The sequence below is a fragment of the Notolabrus celidotus genome, chromosome 10, assembly GCF_009762535.1.
Source record: "Notolabrus celidotus isolate fNotCel1 chromosome 10, fNotCel1.pri, whole genome shotgun sequence".
Classification (NCBI taxonomy): Eukaryota; Metazoa; Chordata; class Actinopteri; order Labriformes; family Labridae; genus Notolabrus; species Notolabrus celidotus.
The window spans coordinates 32,095,594-32,116,432 of NC_048281.1; the positions used below are offsets into that span (position 1 = coordinate 32,095,594).

General features: G+C 41.0%; 1 protein-coding gene across 2 annotated transcripts in view; it reads left to right on the forward strand.

Moving 5' to 3' along the window:
* zmym2 (zinc finger, MYM-type 2) overlaps positions 1 to 20,839 on the forward strand; it is a 46,423-nt gene that overhangs the window by 4,286 nt on the left and 21,298 nt on the right. Inside the window, exons 2-8 of one of the 2 annotated variants that reach the window (XM_034694769.1) lie at positions 12,395 to 13,084; positions 13,312 to 13,480; positions 15,079 to 15,233; positions 16,171 to 16,319; positions 16,961 to 17,123; positions 18,697 to 18,723; positions 19,292 to 19,504. In XM_034694769.1, coding sequence (XP_034550660.1) covers positions 12,410 to 13,084; positions 13,312 to 13,480; positions 15,079 to 15,233; positions 16,171 to 16,319; positions 16,961 to 17,123; positions 18,697 to 18,723; positions 19,292 to 19,504 — 1,551 coding nt within the window. In that variant the 5' untranslated portion in view covers positions 12,395 to 12,409. The remainder of the gene's footprint in view (positions 1 to 12,394; positions 13,085 to 13,311; positions 13,481 to 15,078; positions 15,234 to 16,170; positions 16,320 to 16,960; positions 17,124 to 18,696; positions 18,724 to 19,291; positions 19,505 to 20,839) is intronic. The other variant, XM_034694770.1, reaches the window with a different exon arrangement.

Genomic DNA, 20,839 nt, shown 5'->3' on the forward strand with positions numbered 1-20,839 from the left:
TCCTAAAAAGGGAAAGAATGGCCGGATGTTTGTATTCATGTTTAAATCTGTAAATGAGATTAGTAGAACCATTGAACATCTGTAAAATTAATGCAAAAATACAAATCAATTTCTTGAAAAAAAAAGCACTTTCATAAACAAACATTGTCAGTGCTAAACAGGCCCGTATAAACCCGTTCACATTTCATGCTTTCATATATTTTTTTAAAGGTGACATATCATGCAAAATGGACTTTTTAATGGTTCTCTACCTGAAATATGTGTCCCTGTCTACAAACCCCCCAAGAATGAAAAAAATCCATTCTGCCCCTGTTCTGATTTCTCCACCTTTCTGTAAATGTGTGTGAAACGAGCCGTTTCAGACTTCCGTGTTTTTGTTACGTAACAACAATATCCGGTCTGTCACGGAGTCAGAGCTCGGAGCTTGTTCAGCCCATAGACTGTATAAAATAATATTGAATCCCCCCTCCGTTTTTCATTACCTGCACAAATGTGTGCTAACAAGGAGCTTAGGAGGGAGGCATGCTAGTTGTAGGCTGTCTTAATAAACACAAAGGTCGGTTTTACTCCCCACGTCTGCAGATTTGAAGATCTAGTGGATGATTTTTATTTATCATGGATAAGTGCTAGCGCTAATTAGCATAGCCACATAGCTACATGTTCATAGCTGTAGCTGTAGCTGTGTACCAAGACACACGTCGTACACACACATACTGATAAATAAAACAACAAGAAACAGTAAATCTGTGACCAATGGTTCAGAAAGGTCCTGCTACAGGCGCCTCTCCGTCAGGATCAGATTCAGAGGGTTGAAGTAACGTGATCTCTGAGCAGCCGTGTATATTCAGCCAACATGTAAACATTAGATCAACGTGCTGGAGAGCCGAGGCACATCCACTTCCTGAGGGGGCGTGGTCAGAGAGAAAACAGAGTGTTCTGAGGAGGACTGAAGAAGAGGGCTTTTCAGGCAGACCAAAATCTGATTTCAAAGGGGTTTTTTGAGCATAAACTTTAAAGGCATGTTTTGGGGACCTCTTAGACCAATATATGTTGATGAAAAAAGCGTGATATGTCACCTTTAAATGTTACCTGTAACAGTGACAGTCGTGTTCGTAGCCCTTGATATAACTTCTGCCTTGTGAGCATCATTGTGCATCACGCTAGTTTGTAGCGTGATGCACCCTGTGACTGTGAAGTCCACCCATCACAGGCGAGTTTAACTCTCTGCAGACTGGAGTGCATCCTCCACCTTTCCTCTCGTCTCAGCGTAAAGAGCTGGGATTGATTCTTCTTCCAATATATCTAATATCATCCAGCTTGTTCATCTCCTTGTTTGACCCGTCACCTTCAGTTCATGTTACTCTCCTTCATGTCATTAGCGCCACCATGAGGAGTCATGAAGTAGTGACAGTGCTGTGAGTCACGTTGGAAGGGAAATATCTTTGGAGCGTGGTGTTTTTCAGTGACAATATTAAATTTGGCATCAGTATATTGATGATAGTATAGAACACACCAGGACGATGTCCCACCCTTGGTACACATGGTTTGTAAAGGGGGCTGGATTATACAGTTCTCCTCTGGTGAAGGAGCTTTAAAGGCTGTGCACCGAGCTGCTGCTAGCTTTAGCTCAGCCTGTCCTGAGGCCTTGAAACTGCTGAATTGGGGCGCTGGTGGGCGAGCGGTCTAAGCGCCCCACATACAGAGGCTATAGCCCCCGTCACAGAGCGCTGTATGTCTTCCCCCACTCTCTGTTTCCTGTCTCTCTTCAGCTGTCCTGTCATAAAGGCAAAAATGCCCCAAAAACAACTTTAAAATGAAACATTTGTAAAATCTGTTGAATTAGTTTTAATGAGATACATGTGAGTAAAACCCTGCAGACAGACCGGCTGTTATTGCGTCTGTCTTATCTGTTAAAGGATGTTGATGTTCGACCTGTCCATGTCGAGTACATTTTCAAAATCCCATATGAAGACTTCTTTCTTGATCGGATATTTATTATTATTTGTGTACGTTTAAAGATGGAAGAAGACGGCAGTTCATCACTTTACCTGACACCTACCCTGAGGCAGTGGTTTCTGCATTAAAAAAAGAACAGTCTAGCAGCAGCTGATTTGCTCACTGATGGTCTGGTTTGCTTTAGTCGGTCACACAGAGGCATTAGTTGAGTCTTTTTCAGAACCAGCTAAAACCCCCTACAGGAGCTTTAATGCTGGTCTTTGAAGTTCTCTCTGTAGCACTATGGAGGGGGATGCTTAAAGTCTTTTAAATATGCCTAGAAAACCATCAAACTGAAGTTACATTTTCAGTTCTGACAGTTTGTAAAGGTTTTCATCATGCACATTGTGTTAATGTGCACGTGTTGAGATAACATTTCTGTATTCTATGAAGTCTTTTGTGAATGAAAAGAGCTTTTACAACGTGAAATGAGGTGAAATTGGCACCAGAGTGAAAGCAGGACTTCTGTCTTCACGCTGTTCTTGCCAAGTTCCCGTCCAATAGATGATCAACTTCCTACTTCCTGTTCACATCCTACGAGTCCGAATGAGTCCTGTTAGAGATAAATGAGAGTTTGGCGTCTCAAACTTTGTATCAGGATTGAAACACAGAGCACAGACTTGATTTATATGTTTCTGCAGAGACGCTTCATCTGTTGGTTACATGTTGTAAAGAATCATCTCCAGTCACAGAGCCGTGTCCCAGTTACTGAACATGTGATGTTTTATTGAGCCGTGTCAGAAGGGTCAGGGTCACCTGCTGGACCTCGCAGCAGCTCTGGAACTGATCGGAGTCAGGCATCAGGATCAGTCGGGGAGGTCATGGTGAAAGATCGGCTCTCCAACCAGAAAGTAACGCTTTCAAAGTGGACAAGAAATGAAAGAGCCCGCCGTACTGCTGTAGTGGTGGCTGATTTAGTTATTTTTAGATGGGAATCAAAACAGGAAGTTACATGAGGATTCTGCTCAGATGATCTAGACGTCTTTCTTTAACAAATAACTGTTTATTACTTTTTATGACCAACCAGTCCTAGTGCAAGCCATCATCTTCTTTCTGGATGATGATTTGATGAAGCACAGTACGACATTGAATAATGGGGGGAAAAAATCTCAATTCTAACTCACACTTTGGAACCAAATGTTAGGATGTGAGCGAAGTAGAAATGAAGATATGACGGTCCAGGGGAAGATAAGATACTACTTAGTTGATCCCTGGGGGGAAATGCGGTTGTTGCACCTACACAGACATTAAAGCAAGAAGGGTAAAAAATAATACATTACAAAAATAAATAAATAAAATAAAAATATGAACAATAATACATTCAAATAAAATGGATAAATGTCATAGAAAATAAATAAATTACAAATTAAAAGGGTTTATACAAAAAAATGGTTTAAGTAATTAAAATAAGATAAATTATAATAATAAATAAATAATAATAATAATATAATGATAATAATAATGATAATAATGAGAATAATGAGAATAATAATAATAATGAGAATAATAATAATAATGATAATAATAATGATAATAATAATGATAATAATAATACATGAAAATAAGAATAAATAAATAAAATAAAAACTAAAGGGTGTATACAAAAAATTGGTTTAAGTAGTTCAAATAAGATCAATGGTAATAATAATAATAATAATGATAATAATAATAATAATAATAATAATAATAATAATAATAATGATAATAATACATGAAAATAAGAATAGATAAATAAAATAATAACTAAAGGGTGCAAACAATTTTTTTAAGTTTTATTTTTGGGCTTTTTTTGCCTTTATATGATCAGACAGCTGAAGAGAGACAGGAAATGTGGGGAGCAGAGAGAAATGTGGTCGACCGGCCGGGAGTTGAACGGGCGACCTCTGCGACGAGGACTAAAGCCTCTATACATAGACCACAAGGTCACCAGCGCCCCAGGTGTATACATTATATTTAACACATTGTTTAAATAGTTCAAATTAAAATAAAATAATACATGAAAATAAAGATAGATGAAGAATATAAAAAAATGATATACAAATGTATCCACATGGTTTAAATAGTTAAAATTAATTAAGTTGGCTACTTTGGACATTTTATGCAGGAGTGATAAGAACAGTTGCCAAGTTGTATTTGCAACCATTTCTAGAGGCTGGCAACCAATTTTTGGCCTCTGCTCTGATTGTCACCAAATTCAAGAATACTTATTTCCTGTTGCCTGAGTGAAACAGTTATAGAATTGTATGCAGATAAACATGCAAACAGTGAACTGAGTTTTATTCTGAAGCTCATCTCGTACAGGTTGAGGTGATTAAAAAGGCAACCATCGTTTACATCTGGAGCAATTTCTTATGCGTCTGCTGAGATCTGTAAAGTCACATGTGATGGAAGGTAAATGGTAAACACAGGTGTTGCAAAGTGGTTTATTAGAGGTAATGAGGCATGCTTAATATGCAAAACAATATGCAATTAGTGATTACATTGTGATGACAGAGTAGGGTTGCAAAGGGGTGGAAAATTTCCGGAAAGTTTCCCTGGGAAGTTAAGCTGGGGAATTTTGGAAATATTCCAAATTGGAAATTATGGGAATTTAATGTAAAAGTATCATATCCACGCATAAATATTTGTTTTGTTCTAAGCAGACATCCATCCAAAATAATACAATTTAAACAGATTTAATTGTAAGTAGAACTTTATCAAGTGTTAAATATTTTATTGAACAATCAATTATTTCATTGAAGAACAAAAAAATGAATGTTGAGTTAAATATTACTCCTCCCCCAGACTCAACCCATTCAAATATTAACAAAAATGCAATCCCAAAAAAGTCCCATTCAAAATGTTAAATTAAAAGAGCCCCTCTCCCTCCAACAAAGTCCCATTCAAAATGTTAATTTAAAAGTGCCCCTCTCCCTCCAAAAAAGTCCCATTCAAAATGTTAAATTAAAAGTGCCTCTCTCCCTCCAACAAAGTCCCATTCAAAATGTTAAATCAAAAGTGCCCCTCTCCCTCCAACAAAGTCCCATTCAAAATGTTAAATTAAAAGTGCCTGTCTCCCTCCAACAAAGTCCCATTCAAAATGTTAAATTAAAAGAGCCCCTCTCCCTCCAACAAAGTCCCATTCAAAATGTTAAATTAAAAGAGCCCCTCTCCCTCCAACAAAGTCCCATTCAAAATGTTAAATTAAAAGTGCCCCTCTCCCTCCAACAGTCCCATTCAAAATGTTAAATTAAAAGAGCCCCTCTCCCTCCAACAAAGTCCCATTCAAAATGTTAAATTAAAAGTGCCCCTCTCCCTCCAACAGTCCCATTCAAAATGTTAAATTAAAAGAGCCCCTCTCCCTCCAACAAAGTCCCATTCAAAATGTTAAATTAAAAGTGCCTGTCTCCCTCCAAAAAAGTCCCATTCAAAATGTTAAATTAAACGTGCCTCTCTCCCTCCATAAAAGTCCCATTCAAAATGTTAAATTAAAAGTGCCTGTCTCCCTCCATAAAAGTCCCATTCAAAATGTTAAATTAAAAGAGCCGCTCTCCCTCCAAACAAGTACCATTCAAAATGTTAAATTAAAAGAGCCCCTCTCCCTCCAACAAAGTCCCATTCAAAATGTTAAATTAAAAGTGCCTCTCTCCCTCCAACAAAGTCCCATTCAAAATCTTAAATTAAAAGAGCCCCTCTCCCTCCAACAAAGTCCCATTCAAAATGTTAAATTAAAAGAGCCCCTCTCCCTCCATAAAAGTCGCATTCAAAATGTTAAATTAAAAGAGCCCCTCTCCCTCCATAAAAGTCCCATTCAAAATGTTAAATTAAAAGAGCCCCTCTCCCTCCAACAAAGTCCCATTCAAAATGTTAAATTAAAAGTGCATGTAGGGGGCGTGGTCCTGCAGTAAGCAGTGTGCTATGTGCATGTGATTGAGGAATAGCATATACATTCAACTGTACTTGAATGAAATCTGGTTGTTTTAGTCAGGATTATGCTAAAATATATTTTCCCAACTATATTTAAGTTCCCTATTAAGAGCCAACCTTCAATTTAGTAAATTCCTGGTTTATTCCCATAAATTCCTGTTAATTCCCATGGAAAGTTTCCAATTTTGAAAATTCCTGGAATTTTGCAACCCTATGACAGAGTGAAACAATAAACTAATAGGACAGAGTTGAAGTTCGCCATAGCTCATAGATTTTTTGTCTTCCTGCTGCTCTTTACATGATACCTGTTTTTGCAGCTCTTGAATCCAGAATGCATCCATAGACTTCATCCTTCACCTGATTGTGTTCAGGTATCTGAGAACTACCTCAGCCTTCCCCTGAATGCATCACGGTGGAGTGAACTCATGAAGATGAAAACACTGATTGTTGACATTAAATCCAGACTCTTGTCATGATGTGTTTGTTGTGAGTGTGCTGCGATAACGAAGGTTGTGTGATTCACCGTGCAGCCCTGGATCTAACTCACACATCTGAGGCCAAAATGGCCGCCGCGGTGTCGAGGATATGACCTGGCTGCCTCTGAAGTGAGGTCTGTGCTCTGCTGGAGCTCTAAAGGATGCATTCAGGTGCTTTCAGGCTCTTCCTGTTCACGCTGACTGTTAGGATGTAGAGCTGCAAAGATGACTGTCTGCTGCACAGGAGAACATCTGTGTGTGAGTGTGTGTGTGTGTGTGTGTGTGGTTGAGAGTGTGTGTGTGTGCTGCAGCTGACAGCAGTGATGTGATGTGCAGCTCACGGCCTCCCTCTCTGCTGTGTAACATGAAGAGGAGGTTTTGACAGAAACAGATCAGGTCTTGTTAGTGCAGAGATCCCCCAAAAAGTGCTTTTGATGTTATTTGATGCTGAGTGTGTTTTCAGAGCGGCCTTCAACCTTGGAGGTCGTGTGTTCTTCTTCTCTGGATTCATAAAGAGTCTTCTTCTCCTTCTTCTTCTTCTGTGTTTCTGAATCAGCGCGGTCTGAGTCTCTAAACCACGTTAATATTGTGTTGGCAAACTCATCGACACCCAGATGTAGAGCACAGACAACAAGTCCCTGTGGTGGTGGTGGTGGTTGTGGTGGTGGTGGTGGTGGTGGTGGCGCTTGTGGCGGCCGTGCTGCTGCTGCTGGTGGGCCTCGCCGTCACCATGGCAACCAAGGTGTAGCTTCATCAGTTGCTGGGGGCAACAAAAGAGAAGCTGTGCCGAGTGGCACACAGAGGTAGGGAGTGGGGACGTGAGAAGCGGCAGGTGAGAGGAGGAGGAGGAGGAGGAGGAGTAGGAGGAGTGTAATGCTGGGGTGGATTTAGGGAGAACATGAAGGAGAGGATGAGAGGAGAAGACATGACGGATGAGGAGGAGGAGGAGGAGGAGGAGGAGCTAAGGTGCTTCCCTCCGTTGCTGTGCAGGCTCTTGAGATTCCACGTTCGTCTCCTCTACCGTTGCATCTATTAAGCCTCGGCTGCCAGAATCATGCCCACATTTTAAACGGGGAGTGAACTCAGAGGAGATGTTGGAATCATTCTTTAATGCTGGCTCATGAACCGAGTTCTGATGAGAGAGTTCAAAGGTGTCTGAGCTGATTTTATAACAATTCTCAGCCTTTTAAAGCCGTGCACAACAAACAATGTGCCAGGGAGAATATTCATGCTGCCAATGATTAAATAATAAGAAGACTTGGAGGTCTCCTGTCTTTAGAATGGACCTGAATCTGGATTTAACATTAAACTCAGCAGCGGTCTAACATTGGCGTCCCAGTAGGTGGGTTTTACATCATGTTGTAAAAGAACAAGATGCACAGTGTGTAATCTAACAGTGAGGGCTTTACACACTCAGTGCTGTTTGAATGTTTCAAGCTTTATTAAGTAAAGGTGAGAAGGAGAAGGCCTCAGGTGTGCTGGTGCTCCGGCTCTTTCTGGTGTTGCATAACTTCAGTTTGAGGCACATTCAGGTCAGTAAGACTTCAGGAGGCATCTTGTCCTGTCAGAGGCTTTGTGTAGGATTCCCTCTTTGTGGTTTTCTGTTTGTAAGTCACCTTTAAGAAGGAATAATCAAATTGACATCAACAGAGATTCAGATTTTCATCGATAATTCAAATATTTACTTTGTCATCAACTTTTAAGATTTCCAATCAGTTTAAGGAATTTCTTTAATTAAAAAAAAGAAAATTCTCAATATATTTTTTGCCACTTTTTAAAATTAGAATATTTTGTTTTTCGTCCTCCTTTATTAAAGTAACTAACTTTTTTTGAGCTGGGGATGAACCAAGACATTTGACTGTGCAGCTTATATCTTATATTTTTTTCAATATAAGGCAAATATCCCAGTTTTTATTTTTTAAATTTGATGAAATTCGACAGTTTAATAATAATGATAATAATAAATACATAAATAATAAAGTTGCTGAAGTAGAAAAAGTATTTTATTGATTAAATGCAGATAGAAACATATTTGGCTCAGTAAAATATTGCCTCAAAGTTCTTCTGGATTTCTGTTCTGCCGTCTTTAATAATTCAAATGGAACAAAATATATGTTTGAATTGATATAAAGATAAATATAAACGTTATAACAGCAACAAACATTGATTAAAGGGGACATATCATGCTTTTTTCATCAATATATATTGGTCTAAGAGGTCCCCAAAACATGTCTTTAAAGTTTATGCTCAAAAAAACACTTTGAAATCAGATTTTGGTCTGCCTGAAAAGTCCTCTTCTTCAGTCCTCATCAGAACACTCTGTTTTCTCTCTGACCACGCCCCCTCAGGAAGTGGATGTGCCTCGGCTCTCCAGCATGTTGATCTAATGTTTACATGTTGGCTGAATATAAACGGCTGCTCAGAGATCGCGTTACTTCAACCCTCTGAATCTGATCCTGACGGAGAGGCGCCTGTAGCAGGACCTTTCTGAAGGATTGGTCATAGATTTAGTGTTTCTTGTTGTTTTATTTATCAGTATGTCGACGTGTGTCTTGGTACACAGCTATGAACATGTAGCTATGTGGCTATGCTAACTAGCGCTAGCACTTATCCATGATAAATAAAAATCATCCACTAGATCTTCAAATCTGCAGACGTGGGGAGTAAAACCGACCTCTGCCAGAAAGGCAGCAGGACCTTTTCTGAAGGATTGGTCACAGATTTAGTGTTTCTTGTTGTTTTATTTGTCAGTATGTCGACGTGTGTCTTGGTACACAGCTACAGCTACGACATGTAGCTATGTTGCTATGCTAACTAGCGCTAGCACTTATCCATGATCAATAAAAATCATCCACTAGATCTTCAAATCTGCAGACGTGGGGAGTAAAACCGACCTTTGTGTTTATTAAGACAGCCTACAACTAGCATGCCTCCCTCCTAAGCTCCTTGTTAGCACACATTTGTGCAGGTAATGAAAAACGGAGGAGGGATTCAGTATTATTTTATACAGTCTATGGGCTGAACAAGCTCCGAGCTCTGACTCCGTGACAGACCGGATATTGTTGTTACGTAACAAAAACACGGAAGTCTGAAACGGCTCGTTTCACACACATTTACAGAAAGGTGGAGAAATCAGAACAGGGGCAGAATGGATTTTTTTAATTCTTGGGGGGTTTGTAGACAGGGACACATATTTCAGGTAAAGAACCATTAGAAAGTCAATTTTGCATGATACGTCACCTTTAAAATTATTATTTATGTATTCACCTTATTTTTGAATGCGGAAGTAAAGCTATGATGTACTTCCACGTTTTGTGCCGGACATCCGCTTTAAATTATTCGTCGTTGTGTGGCTTGGCCTTTTCTGTTTGTACCAGCTGTTGTGACATCCTCTGACGGCACATTATCCTTGAAGACATCACTTTTGAGAGATTTGTTCCTCCATCGGCTTTGAATTAGTCAAGCTACCGGCATTTACCATTGACCGGAAGTAAGGAACCAGAGGTGCTTCACAAAATAACAGTGAACTGCCTGCTTCTGTTCAACCGCCGAAAATAAGGTGAATACAGTTTAAATAAAAGCAGTCCCAGTGAATCCACAGCAGTTGACCTTCCATGGTCGATTTAATATGAAACTGTCCTCATCCAGCTCTCCTCCTTCTCTGAGCTCTGCGGTTCACACACCTTTAAAAATAAACAACAGTTTTACCTCACCTTACATTCTACCAAGCGGCAAACTCCGGTCTCAAACGATGAAGCCAATGCGGAAGTGATATAAACTGCAATACATCGAAAATCCGCTTGAGGCTGTCTGCAGAAGCACCGGAAACCACATAGATATGAATGGGAAAAAGACGATCTTTGCAGCATTAATAAACATGTTTACAGCCTGGTTCAAAAAACGGCTTGGCCCTACAACGCTAATCTCTCTATCGGCACACACTGTACGGGGGTGAATTTTTTTCTAACATGACGGTTAAGAAGATATTAAGATTATGAGTTTTGCCCAAATAAGGACATGACTGACGTGATCCCGGTCGGGAACACACAGCCATTGGCTAAGAGGCTCACACTACGTCACACTCTGCCTAGTTGAGTTCCGCATTACCAATATGGCTGCCGCCGTCGATTTGCTTCAAAACAGCTCTCAGGAACAGATGGGTGACGTCACGGATACTACGTCCATATTTTGTACAGTCTATGCATTCTACAAGCAGAAGCTAAATTTGGAACTTTTTTTTACCACGGATTGATTTGATATGACGTGTGTGTTGCTCATGTCATCAAGGGGTTTTGACCAATCAGAATCAAGCATCTTACACAACCGGAAGATCATTAAAAGAGCCGGGTAATAAACATGATTATATCAGCCTGTGTCATGTTTTAGATGGATTTCTGATTAATTCAGAAAAAAAGGAAAATACTTTAGGTTTAGGGATGTACATTTTAAGTATTTTCCGTGATCGATTTTTGGAAATGTTAACGATCAATTATCGATTAATTGATTTAAAAAAAAACATTATTATTCTGATGTCAAAAACAATGCAAAATACGTTGTTTTCCCCCTAAATTATATTTTCTAAAGCAACAAAATGCATATAACTGACTGTATTGCATACGGGTACATGTTTGACACGCAGAATATCAACGATCAGGCTCATAAAGATATTCTCAGCGGACATAATCTTATAAAGTGAAGGCTCATAATACTAACAGAAAATTACTTCAGACTTAAATTGTCCAGTTTTCTGTCTACTCGTTCTTATTGAGAAAAATAAACATGTGTATTCGGTCAGGTGTCAGCCAGGAGCGCAACCGGGTCACTATCAGTCCAGCTGCAGAAGAGCCCAGACGGCTCTGATGTTGCTGCTCTGTAAACATAGCGTACCAGAATTTCCCACCTGTTACCTTTGTATCCAAAGTTGGGAAATGTCCTGTTTATAGTTGTGAACCTTTGTGTCCGTGTCGTTGTTGGCAGCAGTTTTGTATTGATCCTCTTTAAAAAAAAAAAAAGCGCACGTGGAGACCTGACGCACAGCCGCCGCCCCCAGCTGAGCGTCTCCGCTGTGCGCAACACCTTTACCAGCTGATTCACATCGAAACATGCTTTAAACTTAAAACACCTCCCTGATAGATGAGTGTAATATGAGACCACATGATGTTTGTTCCACGTGACGGAAAATTGATAACAAAAATACGTGTTTCGAGTAATTTCTTAACAATCAATTAATCGATAATCGATTAATTGTGATCATCCCTATTTGGGTTTCAAAACATGAGGGAGATTAAACTGCTTTATTCTAACTCTAGCTTGTGACTGTTTTAGATTTGATCAGCTGTCATTTAGGATGAATTAAACATGTTATCATTTAGTAAAGACTACGGTCACATCAGCTACTTGAGGGCAGATGGTGATTATTTCAAAATGCTGTTGATCTGTCAATCTCTGCATTGGAGCCTTGAGCTTTAAGACACTGATCACCACTCTCCAGTACTTTCTGATATTTCAGTAACAAAGCTGATCAATTAACGTGGACAATCATCAACAGATGGGAAGCTCTGTGGTGTGAGTTATGTCAGAGTTGAAGCAGAGCGTCGCTTTAAAGCCGCCCTGTGCTCCAACATGAAGGGCTCATATTTAGGGCAGCCCTGGTTGAAAATAGGAGCGATGTTTTAGAGGATCAGCTCATGCTTTTTTTATCCGTCAGCTTCAAAAGACTAAATACTTCTCAAATAAAAACCTGGCAGACAAAACCCCAAACTATTCCAGCCATGATCACATTAACACATGACAGGTGGTCGTTAACAATGGCGGTGAGTCATCACCTGGCACAGGAGGCTGTGTGTGTGTGTGTGTGTGTGTGTGTGTGTGTGTGTGTGTGTGTGGCTGTGTGTGTGTGTGTGTACGAGAGGGGGGACTCGAGGGACACCTGCTCTACCTGAACATCTGTCACCCTCGTGAAACCAATCACTGCGGCCCGCGCTCACCTGATTGTCTTCCTCTCTTTGTGTCGCCAGGTGGTTGCCTTAGCAATGGACGGGGAGTCGGAACCAAACCCTGCCGTAGCAGAAGAGGCAGGGGAGCGGGTGGAGCCCATGGATGCCACTCCCTCCCCCGAGCAAGAAATCACGCCCCCCTCAGATGAGGCTGGGGAGGCGGTTTCCATGGTTATAGAAGATGGTGAAACAAAAGAGGGTGGTGCGGAGGACAATGATGACGATGTGGTTCTAGTAGGGGAGGAAGCCCCCCAGCCTTCTGCCTCAAACCCACCCGACAGCACGCCAAGCACAGACTGCCCAGAGCCCGACATGTCCACCCGAACGCCTTCCATGACCCCCGGTTCTCCCGCGTCTTCCAGCACAGCCACATCAGCAGCCCCCAAACCTCCAACCGCCGCAGCAGCAGAGCCCATCGTCATCGACGATGAGGAGGACTGCGAGCAGAAGGACGCTTCTTCCTCCTCACCAGCGCACCCTGGAGGCTCCTCCTCCTCCGCAGCACACTCGCCGGACGCACTCAGCAGCACCGAGCCGGATTCAGAGATCAGGATCGCCAGCGTCACCACGCTGGGCTCCAGTAGCCAGAAGGAAAGCACCACGATCTACTCTGTGAACACTCCGCCGCACTCAGAGGATGACCACGCGGACATGAACCTGATGATAACCTCGGTGACATCACTGCAGGGCGGGGAGGCGGCTATCACATTAGTGAGTATCACCTGAACTGGTTTTGTGTGCATAACCCTCCAGGTCCAACTTCACATTTAACAAGTGAACACTGCTCTTATTTAGATGTGGGTTTCATTGATTATTCATCTGGTCTGTGCAGAGAATGCTTCAGTTACTTTCACTCAGATGTCACACAAACATTTACCTTTCTTCTAACATATTTTAAACAATGACATAAAACTAAGTGAAGCCTCTTTCATGTCCAGGAAGAGGAAAACCAGGCGGAGGAAAACGGTCTCCAGATCAGCAGCACGTTCAGCCTGAATCCTGACACCCCTCCTGGTAGACTGACGGCTTCCTTCAACCCCGGGCGGGGCTCAGGTCCCATGGGCCAGCTGGTACAGAACGGAGACACGGGGACGCACAACAGAGCAGGTGATGAATTTATTATGAGGCAGGAATAAAATATAACCAGGCCACCGTCACACTTTCACCTGAAGTTTGTCAGAGAGGAAGCAATCCACATTTTATATCCTCAATCAATCTTTATTTATAGAGCGCCAAATCACAATATCTGAAGACTCTTTCAAAAACAGAGAAGGTCTAGACCGTACTCTAAGACCCAACATCAAGACAGGATAAGATCCAGTCCCATCTCACAGACAGGACTCAGTCTGATCTCATCTTAATCCACCATGAGCAGAGCACTTTGCAGCATTTAGCAAGTTGCAGTGGCAAGGACAAACTTCCTTTAACAGGAAGACCTCCAGCAGGACCAGACTCATGTTAGACACACATCTGCTGAGACCGTGTTGGAGAGAGAGATGATAGTAGTGAGAAGATAATAGTAGTAGTATGTATCTCTTAGATGTCAGCGCTGTACGAACCAACACGTACATTAAAATCCTTGGATATAGATAAGATAAGATATTCCTTTATTCGTCCCACAGTGGGGAAATTTAACATCAAGATCTGTTGGCTGGTTCTCTTGCCAAGCTGGAAACAAAAGGGGACAGAGAGCTTTTTTATGAGTGCTCTGAAACTCTGCAGAGGACATCAGGTCAGCTGAGTTAGTGATCTCTTAGTATCTCCTAAAAACAGACTTTTAGCAACGAGCCTTTCCTGGTATAACTTGAAATGTCTTCATCCTTACTTTTGCTTAGGAAATTCTGACCTGCTTGTCTTGGATTTTCAAAAGTGCTCTATCAGTAAGGGTTATTATTCTAGGAGTCGCTCTGTGGTCGGTCAGGGAAGCGGAGTTCACAGACCCCTTGTGCTGATGTGCGAGCAATCAGAGGAGCTAAAATGCAGCTGGTAGCTCAAAATAAAGGCCCAGAGTATGCCTGGACTTTAAGGACTGTAATGTGTCTTATTTGTAAAGTCTAGATTTTTAAACAAATTTAAGAAATATCCAGCTGACAGTAACATGAAGAGAGAGAATGAGATGATCCTGGTGTCCTCCCAGCTCTCGCTCATACACCTGATTGTTTGTCTTTTTAGCTCAAAACTTCACTCACCACCTCGATCCTGTTAAGTTCAGCTCAATTCAGAAATGTGACGTACTGCATGTTCATGGAGGCTTAGATGATCAAAATCAGCTGATGCACTGAATTCACCAAAAACAGATGAAGCTGGATTAACTTTTACTGCAAACAATGCCGAGTCATACACTGAGGCACATGATTGGCTAATCAAATCTGTAAAAGCTGACTCTGGATTTGGTTTGTGGATTACTTGGTGGGATTTGAACTTTGCTTAGCTCTCATACTCTGGATTTGTTGCCCCCAAGTGTAAAGTTAGGGTCACAACAAATGCTGCCTCAGTGGCCAAGGATGCTGGATGATGAGGCCTCGCTAACAGTTAGGGTTGCAAAGTTAGGAAAATTGGGTCAAGTCCTGAGTCTTTGATCCTTTTGCATTAGAGCTTAGCTTAGGGGTTAGACAGAATCCTGAGGAAATGCTACATTCAAGTTCATGCTAGTTTTCCGTGACTACCAACCTTAGCTTTAACTGTCTTTTATTTCTACCCTCCAGACTCGTGGATCTCTCAGTCGGCTTCAGTCCCCAGAAACCAGAAACAGACGGGGGTCGACTCTCCTTCACCGGCCACCTCGCTGCCCAAACCTCCAGGCCAGTCTTCCTCATCTACGTCCTCCTCAGGCTCCCAGCCGCAGCCCAGGACAGTCAAGGTGAGCCACTCCTGCTCATGTGTAGTTCTTTATGTACACTTTTTTGCAGACTAATAACTTTTATTATCCTGGTTTATATGCTGTTGAACATTTTATATAATAATAAAACTTTATTTATATAACACTTTTCAATACAGGTAACAAAGTGCTTCACAATGGGCAACAAAAACAAGAAGAAATGCTTCAAAAAATACAGACTTATTAAACAGACTCTTAAAATCAGAGTTCAAATTAAATAAAATCACACATTAAAAGCTTTCCTGTAAAAATGTGTCTTTAGTAATGAAATAAAAAACAGGTCTGACTCTGCAGGTCTGATCTCCTCTGGCAGGCTGATCAAGAGGGTAGAAGCTCTGACTGAAAGAGCCCTGTCCCCTTTAGTTTTCAGTCAGGTCCTTGGAACAGTAAGCAGAGCACTGCCAGAGGATCTCAGACTTTTATCACCCTACCAGGTTTGTAGGGGGATAAAAGCTCCGAGATATAGAGAGGGGAAAGTCCATGCTGTGCTTTAAAAGTCAATAAAATACTCCTAAAATCAATCCTAAAATCAAAATAGTGCCAGTTATGTAATGATCCAATAGTTGCAATGGTTTCTCATGCATATTTGGCAAATCACTCAATTTTGCAGCATCTTGAATGTGCAGATTTTGTGCTTTTCTATCTTTATAATTTGGCCTCACAAACAATATACTGAAGGATATCTACTAAACTTCTTTTAAGTTGTCTTTATTTTGATTATTTGTCTGTGTTTTTATGAGAGCCAACGAAATGTCCACAGTTTCCTCTGAGCCAACGCTGAAAAAGGCTCTACCTCTCAAAACTCCTCTGTTTGCATCGCACTGAGAGCCACGAGTTCATCCTGTATCTGATAGAGTTTGACTTGTCGCTGTACTCAGACTTCCTGGCAGTTGATTCACGCCTGTGTTTGTTTACCCAGGTGACCTGCGCTAACTGTAAAAAGCCTCTGAAGAAAGGACAAACGGCCTACCAGCGCAAAGGCTCCACACACCTGTTCTGCTCCACCACCTGTCTGTCTGCCTTCTCACACAAACCCGCCCCCAAGAAGAGCTGCACCATGTGCAAAAAGTAAGAGACCTCTGAGGGGTGCTTGAACCAGCCGTGTTTATAAGGAGACGGTTTCTGATCTGATGTTAGTATTGTTTATTTAAATATAGGAGGGTTAAAAATTAAAACGAGCCTTTAATAAATCTTTAAAGTGAGTTTACTCCAGTTTTGAGTCAGATGTTTTGAGTCAGCTGCTTCACATGTCTGCTTTAAAGACAGAGTGTGTTCACCTGCATCATGCATGCAGATTAATCACACATTTGTGCATCATTTAATAAGAAATACGCTTTTTTATTTTCCCTAAAACGTGTCCAAGTTGATCTCTAGGGTTTGCAGAGAGCTGATCATGTCTTATTGTGTTAGAATTCAATTTCAAACGACCCAAATGTTCTGAAATAATTGATTTCTGATGGTGTATCTGTTCATTAGTGACACTGAAGCTATTTGGTGATAATTTCTGTTTTCTTTTTTTGGTATTGCATTATAAATGGCAGTCATAAAGATGACACAATGTGAGTTTTTCTGATATCACGCAACTATCACTTATATTTTTAAGTTTTAAACACAACAGAGAAAAAAAACAGAGAATTTGTTGTTTTTGTGTTGAATGAGCGATTACATTCACTGGAGGGTTTAATCTCTTTTGTTCTCTTGTCTTTCAGGGACATCACGAACATGAAGGGCACCATCGTGGCCCAGGTGGACTCCAGCGAGTCCTTTCAGGAGTTCTGCAGCACGGGGTGTTTAGGAGCGTACGAAAACAAGCAGAACCCGCCAAAATCAGGCCTCAAAACCAAATGTACCGTCTGCGGGAAGCTCACAGAGGTCTGTCCGCCTTACACTGTCACTCATAATAACGCACACGCTCATCAATTCCTTATAATTTGATAAATAATTCCCTTTAATGAAACACAATGACTCTCAGCCGTCTAAGGCTTCAGTTACTCTTCATTATTCACGCCCCTCTCTTGGACGTTTGTGAATCCTGGAGCAGTTTGTCCATCTTCCTTGTTACATTTAAAATCCTTAATTTTTATCAGCTATGGTTCTCTTTGCAGCATTTATTTGCTTCTGTCTGGCTCCCTGTTTTATAGACTTCCCACTCGGGTCACTCCCATTCAATATTTATCTCCGTCTCCTTCCTCGTGTGACTTCATCGCTCTCGTGTTTCTTCCTTCTTTTTAGTCGTACATCCATTTCAGCAATCGGCCCATTTTGAAAAGGCCTTCAGTTCTATGGGCATCACAAGCCAAAATACTCACTCAGATTTGAGCTCCTTCCATCTCACAGTGAAGCATTAAACATGTTAAAGAGCTAATGTCTATGTGATATGTAAGCTGTGCCTCACTTCCCCCCTGCACCCTTTAGCTCTCACACTCAGTATAAAGCCATGACACTGTTCTATTACCTGCAGCATCCTGTGAAACAGCTAACCTGTACGACTGTCTGCATTTATAACATCTTAAAATCAGCTGCATTATTTATGCCATGTTCTTGATCTCATTTGCATTTCAAAGCGACAGCTATACCGCAGCCAAATTACGTATTGAACAAATTAATTTGAAAATAAATAAATGAAGCTTTGATGTCAGGATACACCAGAGCTAGGAATAAAGTAAAAAAAAACATACATATGTGGATTTTTCAGAGCATTTTCCAATTGTGTGATGTGTCATCTAATCCTTCTTAATTCACATAATTTTTCATGTTTTTACTTGTATTAATCATAACTGTTGTTTTTGTTGCCTTTAACAAATTTTACATGCACTTTTGTTTGTTTTTTGTTGTGCATTAGTCCTGAAATCTATTGTTTAAGGCAGGGGTTCCCAAAGTGTGGGTCAGGACACCCTGGGGGGTTCGCAAGACACAAATGGGAGGCCGTGAGATGTCTTCCAGAATTTAATTTTTTTAAAGTTATCTAAAAATAGTACATTTTACCCATTACAGTGAAAATTATGGACAAAAGTAGTAGCTAACCTTGAAATAAAACCTTGAAAGTAGAACATGTAATGAGTTTTCAGCCTTTCTTTGTTGCCAGATGACTCCTAAGTTTAGGGTTAGTGAACAGTTAATTATCAAAAGCATCAGTAGCAGCAGGTTAATTCATAACAGCACAGGAAACACAGACACATGCTCCATATAGGTATGCTACATTTCTGCAGACCAGCTAAATGAAGACACATTAAATCACTATATTTTGGGGGTCGCGGGCTGAAAAGTTTGGGAACCCCTGGTTTAGTGGATATGATGGACAGTGGGAGCCGGCATAGAGGGGGGTTGTTTTAGGTCTCTCTCCGAGTTGTCGTAGGCCTAGCTAAAGGAAACATCAGTGAAGGGAGGAGCCCACTTGATAACCCTGACTCTGACTCTCTCTGTCCATCTGTCCTTTCTATCTCAGGCTTTGGGGGACATCAGGACCCATGGGGTAGGCTACTAAATTTATCAGTAGAGGGCATAGAGGGGCGGGTTTCTTCACTGAGCACTCATCCTTTCTTTCAGCACCAGTACTTTGTGTTTAACTCAAATTAAAGCTCCTGTGAGGAGTTTTTATGTGGTTATGAAACAGGCTGAAATGATGTCTCCTCATGATCCATAACAGCAAAAGTCTCATCAGAGAAAAGACAGATTATTTCTATACTTACATTTTAATGTCTTTATATGCTGCCACAGGGTTTGTTTTCTTAGTTAAAGCAGGATGAGTTACATAATCTAACACTTCTCTCGTGTAGAGGACAGGATTTGCAGAGATAGAGGAACCACTTTGTGCACAGTTTGTCTCTTGTTTTAGTGTTTTTGTGGATATTAATGCTCACCTGTGCACTGTTTGATTAACAATTAAAGGTGCATTCTACTCAACAAAGGCTTTCTAAAATGGAGCTAAGCAAAGCATGCTGCATCACTAACACATTTTAGAGTCTGGGAGGAGTGTGCTGTGTAAGATAAATGCATTTAGCGATGAAAAGCTGTAAGCTTTCTTATTTTTTCCTCCTCAGATCCGGCATGAAGTCAGCTTTAAGACCGTGACACACAAGATCTGCAGCGACGCGTGCTTCAACGTTTACCGCCGAGCCAACGGCTTGATCATGAACTGCTGCGAGCAATGTGGAGACTACCTACCCAGTCGAGCATCGGCAAACCACTTCCTGTTGGTCGACGGCCAACAGAAACGCTTCTGCTGCCACAACTGCATCAGGGAGTTCAAACAGGTACTGTAGACTGAAACGACACGCCACAGGTGTGTGACAGTTACCTGAACGCAGCCTCGGTTGTATCACTGACACTGTTTATTTAGCTGTGGTGACCAAGACTACATGTCAGAGCAAGGAAACAGACACTACAGTAGCTAGAATGTTAAATAATGAAGCACAGTTATAACCCTGGTGTTGTAATTAACACCCTGCATTAAAAAAAGGAGATGTAAAGATGCAGGGAAACATGAGAGCATGCAAAAATTTGGGAATTTGTTTTAAATGAATTGGCAAAATGACCAAGAAGTGTGCTTAGAAGACAAATACTGAATTTCAGGAGAGAGAAAAAATATTTCTAAAGCAGTTTGTGGGATAAATTTGAGGGAACTAAAGACAGAAGACCAACAACACTATATTAAATGGAGTATTTATGCTTGTGTGTGACGCCCACTCCTCCCACTCTCAAGGAAATGAGCTGTGCAGGTTCAGTCAGAGTAAAGCAACAGTTTTAATGATCTTTGGATGCAAGTAAAAAGCCAAAACAACAAATAAAAGTGATCTAAATGACAGATATCTTACCGAAAACAGGACAGAACAAGAGGCTACTCACTCTTACTTACAACTTCTTAGGCCTGCACCTTTTACACAGATGAAACAGTCAGATTCAGAGTCTTATGAGGAGGGCAGAGCAGGCTGCAGCACCTGAGGTTGTCTTCACCCAATCCAGAAACAGCTACTCTGTTTGAACCGGCCAATCAGAGGCCACACCTGCATCAGCACACAGACACACCTACACTCTGCAAGGGAGGAGAGAGAGCTGCACAGCACATCAGGAACAGTTCAGCTTGTAGATGAGAGTTTGTATTTATTTTAAACACTGTAGATTAATACTGAAGACATCAAAACTATGAAAGAACATATATGGAATTATTTAATGAACAAAAAAGTGTTAAACAAAGCAGAATATGTTTTATATTTTAGATTCTGTAAAGTAGCCCGCTTTTTCCTTCATGACAGCTTTGCACACTCTTGGTATTCTCTGAGTCTGCTTCATGAAGTGGTCTCCTGGAATGGTTTCTAATTAACATGAGCCTTGTCAAGAGTTCATTTGTAGAATGACTTGCCTTCTTAATGTGTTTGAGACCATCAGTTGTGTTGTTCAGAGTTAGGGTTAGCACACAATGGATAGCCCTATTTGACTACTGTTGTAATCCAGATTATGGCAAAACCAGATTATTTCATAGTTTTGATGTCTTCAGTATTAATCTACAGAAAATAATTAAAATGAATAAAAACCATTGAATGAGAAGGTGTGTCCAAACATGTGACTGGTAGTGTAGTTTGACCCATATC